Source organism: Amborella trichopoda, chromosome 12 (assembly GCF_054954075.1).
Source record: "Amborella trichopoda isolate Santa Cruz 75 chromosome 12, AtrichopodaSantaCruz75HAP2 v2.0, whole genome shotgun sequence".
In the NCBI taxonomy this organism is placed as follows: Eukaryota; Viridiplantae; Streptophyta; class Magnoliopsida; order Amborellales; family Amborellaceae; genus Amborella; species Amborella trichopoda.
This window is the reverse complement of record NC_142347.1, coordinates 13,469,989-13,483,095: the sequence shown is the minus strand read 5'-3', so window position 1 is coordinate 13,483,095 and position 13,107 is coordinate 13,469,989. Positions and strand designations below refer to the sequence as shown.

Here is a 13,107-nt window from a genome sequence, read left to right as displayed (position 1 = left end):
AGGAGAGAGAGAGAGACACTTGTTAGAGAGGGATTTGTTGAGTGTGGAGAACGAAATTTGTTTTGTTTAGAGAGAGATAGAGTGCTTGACTTGTTACAGCTCGTGGGGAAACAAAGATGGGACTTTTAAATCAAACTTCTTGTTGGGGGAGAGAGAAACAAGGAGAGAGACTCAGTGAGAAGAGAGAGAAACTTCTTTGTCGGTAGAGAGAGAAAGTATAACTCTTAATAGGTAGAGAGAGAAAGAGGGGCAAAGTTTCATACTTCTGGTGTTCCACAGATTCAGTTGAAGCGAGCAGGGTTCAGGTAGGAGGGTGAAAAGGAAAATTTTCAGAGAGAGGACTTCTTGCTCGTGCAATTGGAACCCATTTAAGGGAGAGAAAGATGAATGCCGGTTGTAGAGAGAGAAAGTGTTGTAATGATAGCGAGAGAGGCGTACATGACCAAGAAACTGTTAGCGATTGAGATGAGGTTTGGCCGTCTATAAGGAGGGAGAGAGAGAGAGAGAGAGGCCGTCGTCTAGTTTTGATTTGGTGAGTAGCGTCGCTTCGTTACAGGAAGCTGCCGGCAGCCCATCGTTGTCACGGCCTAGAGCCTGACGGAAGCGGGCGGACAGCCGGCCGAGATGCACCGACAGCCGGTCAGCGGTGGGCCCACCATGCTACTCACCAGGGGCGCACCTGAGCCACGTTCACGTCAGCAGTGGGCCACGGTGCTCGCACTTTACCCTACCATGACGCCCTTCCAAATATCTCCTGTCGACTACGTGCATGGCTGCTCTCCCTTCATTCCATTCCTGCTTCGGCCTCAACATCACCGTCCCTGACCGTGACGTGGACAGGGCAGGCTCATCAAACCATCCCCGCCCCTATATATACACCCAATCAGCCACTAACAAGGCTCAGGGTCAGGCGTAAAGAAAGAGCATTTCTATCTCTTGACTATCAAACTTTCTCTCTTGGTTAATGGATAAGGGTTTGGATATGCCTAAGGCTGCAGATTTCGTGGGTGCGACTGCGGAGAAGGACATGAAGGCGCTGCAGTTCATAGAGGAGATGACCTGTCAGGCTGAGCAGGTTCAGGCACAGGTCCTGTCCGAGATACTGACGAGGAACGCCCACACCGAGTACCTGCAACGCTACAGCCTTGCTGGGCTCACCGATCGACACACTTTCAAGGCCAAGCTCCCCGTCATCACCTACGAGGACCTCCAGCCTGAGATCCAACGCATCGCTAATGGCGACCGATCCCCCATCCTCTCTGCCCACCCGATCTCCGAATTCCTCACAAGGTATGCAAATCACAGTCATCGATACCTCATTTCCTCTTCTCTGTCTGCTAGAACCCATTTGAAAACTAAACTAAAATCGAAAAATGGTGGATCCTTTGGAATGAACAGCTCTGGGACGTCGGCAGGAGAAAAGAAGCTGATGCCCACAATACAAGAGGAGTTGGACCGAAGGCAGCTCCTGTACAGCCTTCTTATGCCTGTCATGAACAAGTGAGCTTTTCTCTTATGCTTCGATTCGATTTATAACGTCTGTGTTTGGGGTTTGTTGAGCATTTTCTGAGTGTTTCTCTGTTGTGTAGGTTCGTGCCTGGCTTGGAGAAGGGCAAGGGACTCTACTTCCTCTTCGTCAAGAGGGAGACCAAGACACCAGGAGGCCTCCCGGCGAGGCCTGTGCTCACCAGTTACTACAACAGTGAGCACTTCCGGTTGCGCCCACATGACCCTTATAACAACTACACCAGCCCCATTGAAGCCATCCTCTGCCCCGATTCGTTCCAGAGCATGTATGCACAGATGCTCTGCGGCCTCTGCTCCTACAAGGAGGTCCTCAGGATGGGCGCTGTCTTTGCCTCTGGCCTCCTCCGTGCCATCCGCTTCTTGCAGCTCCACTGGCGAGAATTCGTTCAGGACGTTACCACTGGCACTCCGGGCACGGCCATCACCGAGCCGAAGATTCGCGAAGCTCTGTCCAGGGTTCTGAAACCCAACCCCGAACTCGCGAAACATATCGTGACTGAGTGCGCGAGCGAGAATTGGGAGGGCATCATCTCCAGGGTTTGGCCGAACACAAAGTACCTTGATGTGATCGTCACCGGAGCCATGGCTCAGTATATTCCGACGCTCGACTACTATAGCGGCGGCCTCCCCCTCACTTGCACCATGTACGCCTCCTCCGAGTGCTACTTCGGCTTAAACCTGAACCCCATGTGCGCTCCCTCTGAGGTCTCATACACCATTATGCCAAACATGGCCTACTTCGAGTTTTTGCCCCACGACCAGCCTCCGACAGAGTCCGAGCGAGTGGACCTGGTCGACATGGTTGACGTGAAGGTCGGGAGGGAGTACGAGCTCGTGATCACGACCTATGCCGGGCTCTACAGATACAAAGTGGGCGACATCCTCCGCGTGAGTGGATTCCACAACAACGCCCCTCAGTTCCATTTTGTGCGTCGGAAGAACTGCCTATTAAGCATCGACTCAGACAAGACCGACGAGGCTGACCTCCAGAAGGCGGTTGAGGCCGCGGGCGTGGTCCTCCGGCGCGAGCACGGTGCCCGCATCGCGGAGTACACGAGCTATGCCGACACCAAGACCATCCCGGGGCACTACGTGATATTTTGGGAGTTGTTGGGGGGCGGCGAGTCGATGCCAGGAAGTGAGGTGATGGAGAAATGCTGCTTGGAGATGGAAGAGAAGATGAACGCTGTGTACAGGCAAAACAGGGCGGAGAGCCGCTCAGTCGGTCCACTTGAGATTAGGGTTGTGAAGAGCGGAACTTTTGAGGAGCTGATGGACTACGCTATATCAAGGGGTGCGTCCATTAACCAGTACAAGGTGCCCAGGTGCGTGAGCTTCGCGCCCATACTCGAGCTCTTGGACTCGCGCGTGGTGGCCTCCCACTTCAGCCCCACCGCACCCACTTACGCCAAGGCGCATCGGTAGCAGCAACAACCATGTCTCCAACTGCTACTTTCTCTCTCTTCCTGATTGTGACACTGCACACATCTCTCTTTCTCTCTCTACTCTTGTTTAGATCTCTATCCCCATTCTTGTCTCTTTCTCATCACCACCTTCTCTCTCTTTACAATTATTCTCGTGTCTTGTGATTTAATGCTTGCCTTTCCATTCCATTCCTTATTTTTAGCAATGGGTTAGGTGCTTTTATTTCCAATGGATAGGAGAAATGGGCAGGTGTTTCTCATCTCTTTGGTTATTGAATGTAAATTAATGGTGATGCGACTTTTCCTTAGTGACGTGGCCATTTCAACATCGTCAGCTTTTTGCCTTAACAATAAAAAAATAGACGCACCACTATGACGGTTTGGAAAGGTCGTCTGTTTTTGAATTCAACTTGATTTGATTATTATTTCGAATTTGTGTGTTTTTGCTTTTTGGGATACTCTCCCAGCACAATGCTCTCTCTCATTCTATCATGAATATGTAAAAAACCACGGGCGTGATCTCTCTTTTTGAAAAGTGACCCACGAAAATAATGAGATTCTCTCTCAAACGAAAAAGGGGTTGAGAAAACACAGAGACTGTAATTTTTTTTACTGCCCACAAAGGTTACAGACACCTCAATCGTCCATGGTGGAATTACAAAAACTCCCAAAGGGATAGATATCAAATTGAACAGCTGGGATCCGCCTCTTATAAAAAATCACTCTCAGCCGTTGAATAACAATTGTGATAGCTTGGGGTTTAGCATAAAATTTGAAAAAATTTTATTTGAACTTTGAACCCATTCATTACAAGACTCATAGTCTTCTGATTTTGCAACTAGCAACTAAGGATGGTTGGTACTTCGTTGCACTAAAGCTAAAACGTCTTATAATGTGCCTTTTCCAACATACATACATATGATAATACTTAGAAATGCCGAAACGTCTAAGCTAATTTCTACATACATTGTTTATGGCTCATTATTATTCAAAGTTTATTTCAATTATCTAATAGTGTTAATGTTAAGAGTATGGGAGAGAAAATGTGTACACAAGAATTTATGTGGTTCAGCCAATTGGGTCTACATTAACGAAGGGAGAATTAATCTCTATTATTATGGCCCTTCTATGGCTCTCTTGTATAGATTTATAGAATTGTACATGATAACATTCTATATTGAAGAGTCCACAAAAGAAAACAGTGAGCAGCCTGATTAAGGGAAACGTGATTTAGGAAAGCTGGATGATATGTAGATATCACTAGGATACACCACGTTGTCTTAACACTCCCCCTCAAGTTGGTTCGAAGAGATTGAATGAGCCTAACTTGTCAAGAGCACGAATGAATTTTTCCTTACTAATCGTGGTTAGGTGCCTCGATCTCCCTCTCCGGATCGGGATGATCGGGCGACACGCATCTCGGGTTTTGAGGGAAGACCTAGGACGTTTTTGAGATCGCTCTCTCTGGAGCCTCGTTCAAGAACAGGGGCAGGTGTTACCAACCGGTAAGAGAGGTATTTAAGGTGGGTTCGGAACTTACTCGGGCTAACTCACGTGGCCACCTTCTTAGATCACGAAGAAAGGCCCCTAGTAATAAAACTGGTTCGAAATCACCTCCCTTGGCTTGTATTCGTCTTATTTTCTGCAATCACACACATATATGGCAAAGGTTATAAGACAGGCGGGTCAGACCTCACCCTTTTCTTATTTGATGAACGTACACAAGCATGCGCATTCAAAAAGAAGAAGATAAGAAAGACGGGGGAAGGGAAGAGTTCGACTGAGCGAGAGGATCAGAGCAGTGACTAAGTTGGCGAATAATTGGCTTGACGTGGTAGCAAGACGGGCTCTGAAACTAAGATAGGCTCACAGGATCACTACACGTCATTATCAATATCGGCTAGCTAGGCACTATGGTCAGTCTGTCATAGCAATAAAGCGAGCCAAGTAATCCTGGCACAACAATATTACGGCTAGACGATAGGACTACCATGAGAGGCTAACCTCAATCTCTCTTACTTGAATGAAAGAGTAGCAAAGTGATGGTTATGAGGAAAGAATGAAGTAAGAGAAGAAGGGAATAGACAGAAGGAGGGAGAAGATACGAGAGGATAAAAGAGAAAGAGGGAAGGGAGATGCAGTCGGCGCTAGGCATTGCCGACTGTGTTAGAAGAAGAGGGAGAGAATACGGTCGGCTCTAGGTTTCACCGACTGTATCAAAAGACAAGAGAGAGAGGAAGTAGTTGGCGCTAGGCTTCGCCGACTGTGCCAGAAGAGAAGAGAAGAAGAGAACTAATCGGCACTAGGCTTGCGCCGGGTGTGATGCGATAGAAGCAAGGGAGATAAATCGAGCTGATGTTAGGATTCGCCGACTGCAACAGAGGAGAGAGAGAGAGAGAGAGAGAGAGAGAAAGAGAGAAAGAGAGAGAGAAATCCAACTGGTGCTAGACTTCGCCACTTGAGAGAGAAAAGAGGAGAGAGAAATCCAACCGGTGCTAGGCGTCACCGATTGCATTAGAAGTGGAGAGAGGGAAGAGAAGAGAGAGAAATTCACCCGATGTTGGGAATAAAAGAAAAAGAGAGAGAAAATCCCACCCGATGCTGGGAATAAAAGAAGAAGAGAGAGAGAAGAGAACCAACCGACGTAAGGCCTGCGCTAGTTGTGATGAGAGAGAGATAGAGAAAAGAAGAAGAGAGAGAGATAGAGATGAGAAGAAGAGAGAGTAAGAGATTGAGATGAGAAGAAGAGAGAGAAAGAGATAGAGATGCGAAGAAGAGAGAGAAAGAGATAAAGATAAGAAAGAGAGGAGGAGAGAGAAAGAGATAGAGATGAAGAAGAGAGAGAAAGAGATAGAGTTGAGAAAGAGAGGAGGAGAGAGAAAGAGATAGAGACAAAGAGAGAAAAAGAGAAAAAGAGGGGAGGAGAGAGAAATTTACCTGCTTGAAGGGTACCGATCATTTTCTTCTCTATCCTGTCTCTCTCTCCAAGACGTACTCACATGCTCAAGCAAAAATGGAAATTTCTATTGAACGATCAAAGAATGAACCGAGGGTCCTTTACACTTTAGCTTTGCATGTTTATATAAAATTGGGCCCAAACATGGGTGGACGCCCAAAAACTAGCTAGAATTGAAGATAATTAAAATTTAATTGAATTTAAAGAAAGTCTAAAAACGGGTGCAAAAGTGCCCCTGCCTAACAATGTGTGGAATTCCAGAACAGTCCCTACTACTGCACGAGAACTTGCGTGATCTTTCATGGATGACCCGAGGGTGTTCTGATGCCCATTTGATAGAAATATTATTATTTTATTGTAGGGCTCGGCATGGCAATCGTTTTGATACCAACTTCAAGCCATGAATCATGTTTTTGAGCCATGATCATGAGACTTGAATTTTGGATGAATCTTGAAAACTTCGGATCGATTGTGTGCTCGCTCCATGATGTTTCTTTGTGATTTATTCGTTGAATCACACTAAACATGCCGTCATGATCACGTTGCAACAAACGTAGCTTAATTTCCTGTCCGGACGAAGATTTTATCTTTTTTGACCGAAATCTTGAATTTCGGTTGCCGAAATTTATGGCAGTATTGATGCCTTCGTGTGTGAAATCCAACCGTTCATTGTACGCGAGGCTCGGACCAGAGATAGCCTCGGACCTCACGCACATAATGCAATTGGTTTCGTGCCGATTGCGTATGCGAGCGTCACGATCTGGCAGCTCGAACGAAGCGTGTTGCTGCTGAATTTTCTGCAACTTCCTTCACAGATCAGCAACTTTCATTTAGTTTTTTCCTCTCTGCTCAGACGTTGTCATGGGGCATACCACATATCGAATTGCTCATCTTGATGAGACGAACACGCTCACCAAAATTGGGAGCGATCCGACTTAGAACGAGTGAGTTATAGGTCCTGAAATTGGCTACCCGTGACTGTAAAAACAACCACCTTTAATGTTGTTTTGATGGAGTGAGGCCACACGGGAATAATGTGCGGCTTACCTTTTTCGGTATTTTATGCATAACTTTTTCTTGGAGTGCCCGATTAAGCCGAAACTTGACCAATAAGGGTTTTTGATCATGCTGGATCTAATGAAGGTGGTACCATAGCTATTTGAAGTACCAAAACTATGGCTCTAGTTACAGGGTCCATTTTAGGGTGCTAGAGAACGATTTCGTTGAAATTATTTCTTTGTATTCACTGCCTTAGACATGTCTGATCGCGATGAAACTTGGCAGGTGGTCTTTTGAAGTAATGAAAAATATCTTGACTAATTCTGAGGCTATTCTGAGACTGTCGATAATTTCCACTGTTTGTAGGCTTTATTAACCTGCTTCCTACTTATTCCTAATCAGGGATCAAGGTGCTGAAAAATATGTTCAAACAGCTTGCCTTGCCGAATGTTGTGTTTCAAGAGAAGCCAGAAGGACAATCATTCGAAAAGTTTCCTTCGGCTTTTACTTTTTTCCTTCCAAGCCACAGGGCCGAGGAGATTCACCTAATGGTGTAACTAGGCTGCTCAGATGAAGGGATGCAGTGTTCGCGGGTATGTTCATGGAGACTTTAGGGGGAGAAGAGACTTTTTTTAAGGATCTTTTCTAAGTCCTCACCCTCGTGCAGACTGTTTGTGATTTTGAATCTGAGGATTTTGTACGGATCTCGTCAGTCAGAATCAGGCCTGTCTGACAATTGAGTGCCATGTTGATGGGCATTGTTCTCGTTTGGTCTGGGTTCGTTGGTTTGTTTTGGTAGGCAATGTGTTCTGCCACACCAGGTTTGCTTTTGATGTTCAAAGTACCACTTTGGGTGTTGTCTATCGAGTCCAGTCGGGGCCATGTTCTATTAGCTGATCCCGAAGGTCAGGTCATACCGATTAGGTGAGCTGAAATCTCTGACAGGTTCTCCCCTTGCTTTGTCAATTTCTTGCCTTTGTAGTGTTTGTTTCTAGAGTGTATTTGTGACCTCGTGAGAATAATGGTTTTCCTCATGAGACTTGTCTTGCTATCTTGGCGAGTCTTCTGTCTTTCGAGTCCTTTTGCAACTGGGCTCAGACTGTCGGAATCGTTTCCTTGAAGCTCATATTTTTGGATTCTTGGTTTTATGTTACCAGGGGTTTTCTTGTTTTGAGTGGGGGCTGAACCTTCCTGTTGAGACGAGTGCTGCATCAACATGTTTATTTGTTCAAGCGTCCTTTACTGCTTTTCGCTTGACCTTAGGAGGCAGTGTCGTAGAGACAGTTTTCACCAACTTCTTGTTAATTTGGGGCTCTTTTACCCATGACCTTTCGTCCATGTCCACCATTTTTCTATATTTTTACTCACAATGCCCTTTTGGGTTTTCATCGTGTCCAATTTTTATTATTCACGGAACTCTTGTACTCATGGTTTCGTGACCATACCCATCCATCATTTTTACTCATAGTGTTCCCTTGTTAACGTATACACCATGCCCGTTATTTCAACATCATTTTTTTTTGTGAAGGCGTGTTTAGGGTCATGCCTTCGGGACCTGTGCGAAATAGTTTAACGTCATGCGGCCGAGACGTGCACTATGGTTTAAGGTCGTTTAGCCGGACCATGATGGTGATGAATGACAGTCAGTGGAGGCCATAGAGTGAGTATGGTGGTGGTTTGACTCACTTGGGGAGATGACATTAGGCTACCTATGAAAGATGTATGAAATGTGAGTGGATGATGGTGACCCACTAACTTACAACGAGTTTGGATGGCGGGATGGTTAGCTGTTTTGTGAGCGCAGGTGAGAGTCACTGGCGAATGATGTAGGATGATGAAAGGAATGAACTCACTGGGGAGGTAACGAAGGTGGCACGCGCAAATTGACAAGTAGGTTAGGGAAGGCGTGTGTGAAAGTGCACATGTGCACGTATGTAATGGTAAGTTTTTTTTAAAGGTCATACCTCCGGGACCTATGTGGAGTAGTTTATCGTCATGCAAGCAGAAGCTGTTTAAGGTCATACAGCTGGACCGCAGTTATGCAGTTTAAAGTCATACAATTAGGACTATGCAGTTTAAGGTCATGCAACTAGACCTCCGCTACAGTTTAAAGTCATATAGTTTGGACCATACAGTTTTAAGGTCGTGCAACTAGTCCAAGGCTGTGCAGTTTATAGTCATGCAGTGCGAATTGAGGTTGAGTAGTTTAGGGTCATGCAGCACAGACTAAGGCTGAGCAGTTCAGGTTCATGCAACACGGACCAAGGCTGAGCAGTTTAGGGTCATGTAGCGTGGATCGTGGCTGAGCAGTTTAGGGTCATGAAGCATAGACCGTGGATGAGCAGTTTAGGGTCATGCAACATGAACCGTGGATGAACCGTTTAGGGTCATGCAGCACAGACCCTGAGCAGTTTAGGGTCATGCAGCACGGACCGTGGCTGAACAGTTTAGGGTCATACAACACATATCGTGGCTGAGCAATTTAGGGTCATGCAACATGGACAGAGGATGGGCAGTTTACGGTCATGCAGTGCGGATTGTGGCTGAGCAAGTTAGGGTCATACAACACGAACCGTGGCTAAGCGGTTTAGGGTCATGCATCACGGATCGAGGCTGAGCTGTTTACGGTCATGTAGCACGGACCGTGGTTGAGCAGTATAGGGTCATGCAACACAAACCATGGCTGAGCAGTTTAGGGTCATGCAGCATGGACCGTGGCTGAGCAGTTGAGGGTCATGCAGCACGGACTGTGGTTGAGCAGTTTAGGGTCATGCAGCACGGACCAAGGCTGAGAAGTTTAGGGTCATGCACCACGGACCGTGGCTGAGCAGTTTAGGGTCATGCAGCAGGCTGAGAAGTTTATGGCTGCACCGTGGCTGAGCAGTTTAGGGTCATGCAGTACGGACCGTTGCTGAGCAGTTTAGGGTCATGCAGCATGGACCGTTGTTTGGATCTCCATGTAGGTTGAGTTGCATGGGGAATAGATCTGTGGACGATAATCCTACTTCTTGGGGATAAAATGGCTAAGACCATTCAAAAACTGAGGGCTCAGATGAAAATGGTAACCTGATGAAGGATGACCAACCGAGGTTGACTTCACTAGGGCTTAAGAGGGTAAGCGTACTCTCTGGGGTGAAAGATGAGACTCTATGGAAAATTGGCTTTATGAAAGATAACCCAACTCCCTGGGATAAGGTAGCTTGGTGTGAAGCTGACCCACTGGGAATTGGAGAGGTAAGAATGACCTTAACTCCACTAGGGATAATGGGCTGCAGTCTGGGTGTGACTCTTACTAGGGGATGAGTGACAACTCTTGACTACATAGGGGAGGTCATGGTTTGGGTGCAATGGCCCGGGTGCAAGTCCATTGGGGATGGCTTGGGTGCAAGTCCACTAGGGATGGCTTGGGCCCAACGGTCCAGGTGCAAGTCCACTAAGGATGGCTTAGGTGACAATAGGTTGTCTGCAATGCAGCCGACGCCAGGTGTAGCGATCATGGTTTCTTACAAATGTCCAATCGGCATTGAGTTCTGAACAACACAACTGGCGCTGGGTTGTTAAAAACTCAGCTGACGCGAGCCGCGACATTGTTGGAACACGACCAGCACTAAATCAATCGGCGCTAAGGTGGTTCGAAACTCACTCGACATTGGTCAACTGGTGTTAGGTTTGTTTGAAACTAACCCGATGCTGGACAACAGGCACTAGGGTAGTTTGGAATTCACTCAGCACTAGGCATGGATCGATGAGAGTAACCTCGGGCCTCAAGTCAAAGCCTGACCCGGCTCATCGTCACTTGGCTTCCCTTGGACACGACGCGAATTCCCAGTTTATGAGGGGCATTTGAGGGCAGTTTAGTCTATATAAGGAGGTAAAATATTGTTTTCCCTTATTTTTCACCAAGGGTAAAGCAAAACTTAAGCAAAATTTTTCTTTAACAGTGAGGAGAGGGTGCCCGGCTGAAGTTCCGGCGAGCAGTAGGACTTCAATAAAAGTTTTACAGGGAAATTTTTCGGTAACCTGTGGGACTTCAGGAGGTTTTTGCAGGGAAGGTTCTCGACAAATGGTGCAATTCCAAGCAGTTTGGCAGGGATGACCTTCGGAAAGTAGACTTTGCCAAGAATTTGGCAAAGTTGCAGGGAAAGCAGCGCCGAAAGGAGAGCACTCCGGGGATTTTTTCGGGAAACAGAAGAGGTTTTAACAGCCTTTTTTTTTTTAGTAGAAGAGGTCGGAACTGCAGCAGTGAGCATTTTCTCATGTCTTGGGAGTTTTTTGGGGAATTTTTAAGGAGTTTCTCAGAGGTTGTGGTAACTTTTCGACACTGTTTGTGGTGTTGCAGAGGTTTTCGAGAACTTTCAAGGGGTTTATCAGGGTTGTCGCCACTTTTTGACACTGTTAATGGTGTTGTAGAGGTTTTTGGGAACTTAGGGGAAGTTTGCAGACGTTTCCCGATGAGGTTCTGGTGACATCCAGGCCAAAAACGTAGGCGGCAAAGTTTTTCAATGGGTTTTCGATAGCATAGGAGAAGTTCATGCAGGAGACGAACGGTCACAACAGGTGGGCCGTATGGTTGTAGAAGGTGAATTGTCATGGGAAGTGTATGGTTGTGGAAGACATGGTGACGGTTGCCTCCAAAAATCATGCGACCATTAAAGAGGTGCAAAAACTTAAGCTTTGAAAAGTGAGGGGTCTCGGGAGGCCAACAGTAGTGATGGAGCTAGCGTTAACAAAAGTGTAACTAGCGATGAGGTAACCGACACTAATGATTTGGAGTGCCGACACAACTGGCGCTGACCCTCAAGAAAATTAGCCGGCGCTAAAGGTTAGGAACACAATCGGCACTGGCCTCTGGAGGAACCAGCCGACGCTGGCTTCAGTCGGTGTTGATCAATACGCATGGCTTATCATGATGCAGAGAATGATGCTCACATGTGGCAGTAAGTCACATGCGGGGTTTGCGACACTTGACGATGAGCTACGTACGATGATGTTCATGGGCCGACAAAACGTGGCGAAGGGTGGGGCATGACTTGTGGTACTTATGGAAGGGCATCCACTGTGAACAGGGCATGCTTTTTGTCATAGGCCGATTCCTTGCCAGGGCAGCTCATCTTGTATGTTTGATATACACGTCGAATGAATCCTATGTCGTATGTTTGATATACACGTCAAATGAGGTATCTGACTTGTATGTTTTTCATACACGTCGGATGGACTGAGGCTAACTTCTTGGAGTTGCTCTGCTTTGTCTTCTGGCCTGTAACCATCCTTTTACTCATCAGATGAATTAAAGCTAACTCTCCAAGTGATTTCGCTTCTTCTTCATGGGACATGCATTTTTTTTGGCTTGTAACCATCCTCTTATCCTCTGATGCAAAAGCGAAAGTACAAGTTTTGGTTTGTAACTATCCTCTTATCCTCAGATGCAAGAGACTTGTAACCTCCCTAATAATGGGCTTCACTGTAAATTGTAACTCATTTTTATTGCAAAAAAAAAGAGTTAGAGTTTGTTCGGACTATCTTGCTTGTTTTCGCATTGAATCTCTTTCTTTTGAATACCTATTATGCATAGCACTTTTTTAAGAATCGTCCATTGATAGGGGGCATCGCCTCCTCTCCATCAGGATGTACCAATATGTAGGCTCCATTGGGCGAGACATTTTTTACTATAAAGGGACCTTCCCACTTAGGCTCAAACTTCCCTTTATGTCGGCCATGCATAACAATAGGCCTTTTAATAGCTAACATTAGATCGCCACTGGTGAATGAACGGATCTTGACAGAACTATCAAAAGCTCTCTTCATTCTCCCTTGGTGGAGTTCAAGGCTCTGTTGAGCCTCTAACCTCTTTCCATCGAGTGCATCCAATTCTTGATACCGGAGCTTGACTCTCTCATCTTCGGTTATTCCTTGGTGAATAGTGACTCGCAATGAAGGGATTTATTTCGAGAGGTAAAACTGCTTCACCGCCATAGACCAAAGAATAAGGAGTGGAACCAGTAGAATTCCGTGTAGTGGTACGATAAGCCCACAATACTCCGAGAAGCTTCTCATGTCAGTTCTTCCTTGTTTTTGATACTGACTTTATTAAGACATTGCACAGAGTCTTATTGAAAGCCTCAGCTAATCCATTCGCCTGAGGGTGGTACATAGTCGAGTACCTCCATTCGAAACCGAACTGGTTAACTTACCGATCAATGT

General features: G+C 46.3%; 1 protein-coding gene across 1 annotated transcript; it reads left to right on the top strand.

The window, feature by feature from the left end:
- Positions 1-902: 902 nt before the first annotated feature.
- LOC18424616 (putative indole-3-acetic acid-amido synthetase GH3.1) lies at positions 903-3,259 on the top strand. Its single transcript, XM_006829200.4, has 3 exons — positions 903-1,290; positions 1,399-1,500; positions 1,590-3,259. Exons 1-3 carry the CDS (start codon positions 965-967, stop codon positions 2,950-2,952), a joined length of 1,791 nt encoding a protein of 596 aa, XP_006829263.1. The 5' UTR covers positions 903-964; the 3' UTR covers positions 2,953-3,259.
- The last annotated feature ends 9,848 nt before the right edge of the window (positions 3,260-13,107 follow it).

What these genes read in the sequence shown, in the direction of transcription:
- LOC18424616 (XM_006829200.4), top strand. Translation starts at nt 965, where the DNA reads ATGGATAAGGGTTTGGATATGCCTAAGGCTGCAGATTTCGTGGGTGCG. An exon ending in ATCTCCGAATTCCTCACAAG is followed by an intron (nt 1,291 to 1,398) that starts GTATGCAAATCA and finishes TGGAATGAACAG; the next exon opens with CTCTGGGACGTCGGCAGGAG. An exon ending in CTTATGCCTGTCATGAACAA is followed by an intron (nt 1,501 to 1,589) that starts GTGAGCTTTTCT and finishes TCTGTTGTGTAG; the next exon opens with GTTCGTGCCTGGCTTGGAGA.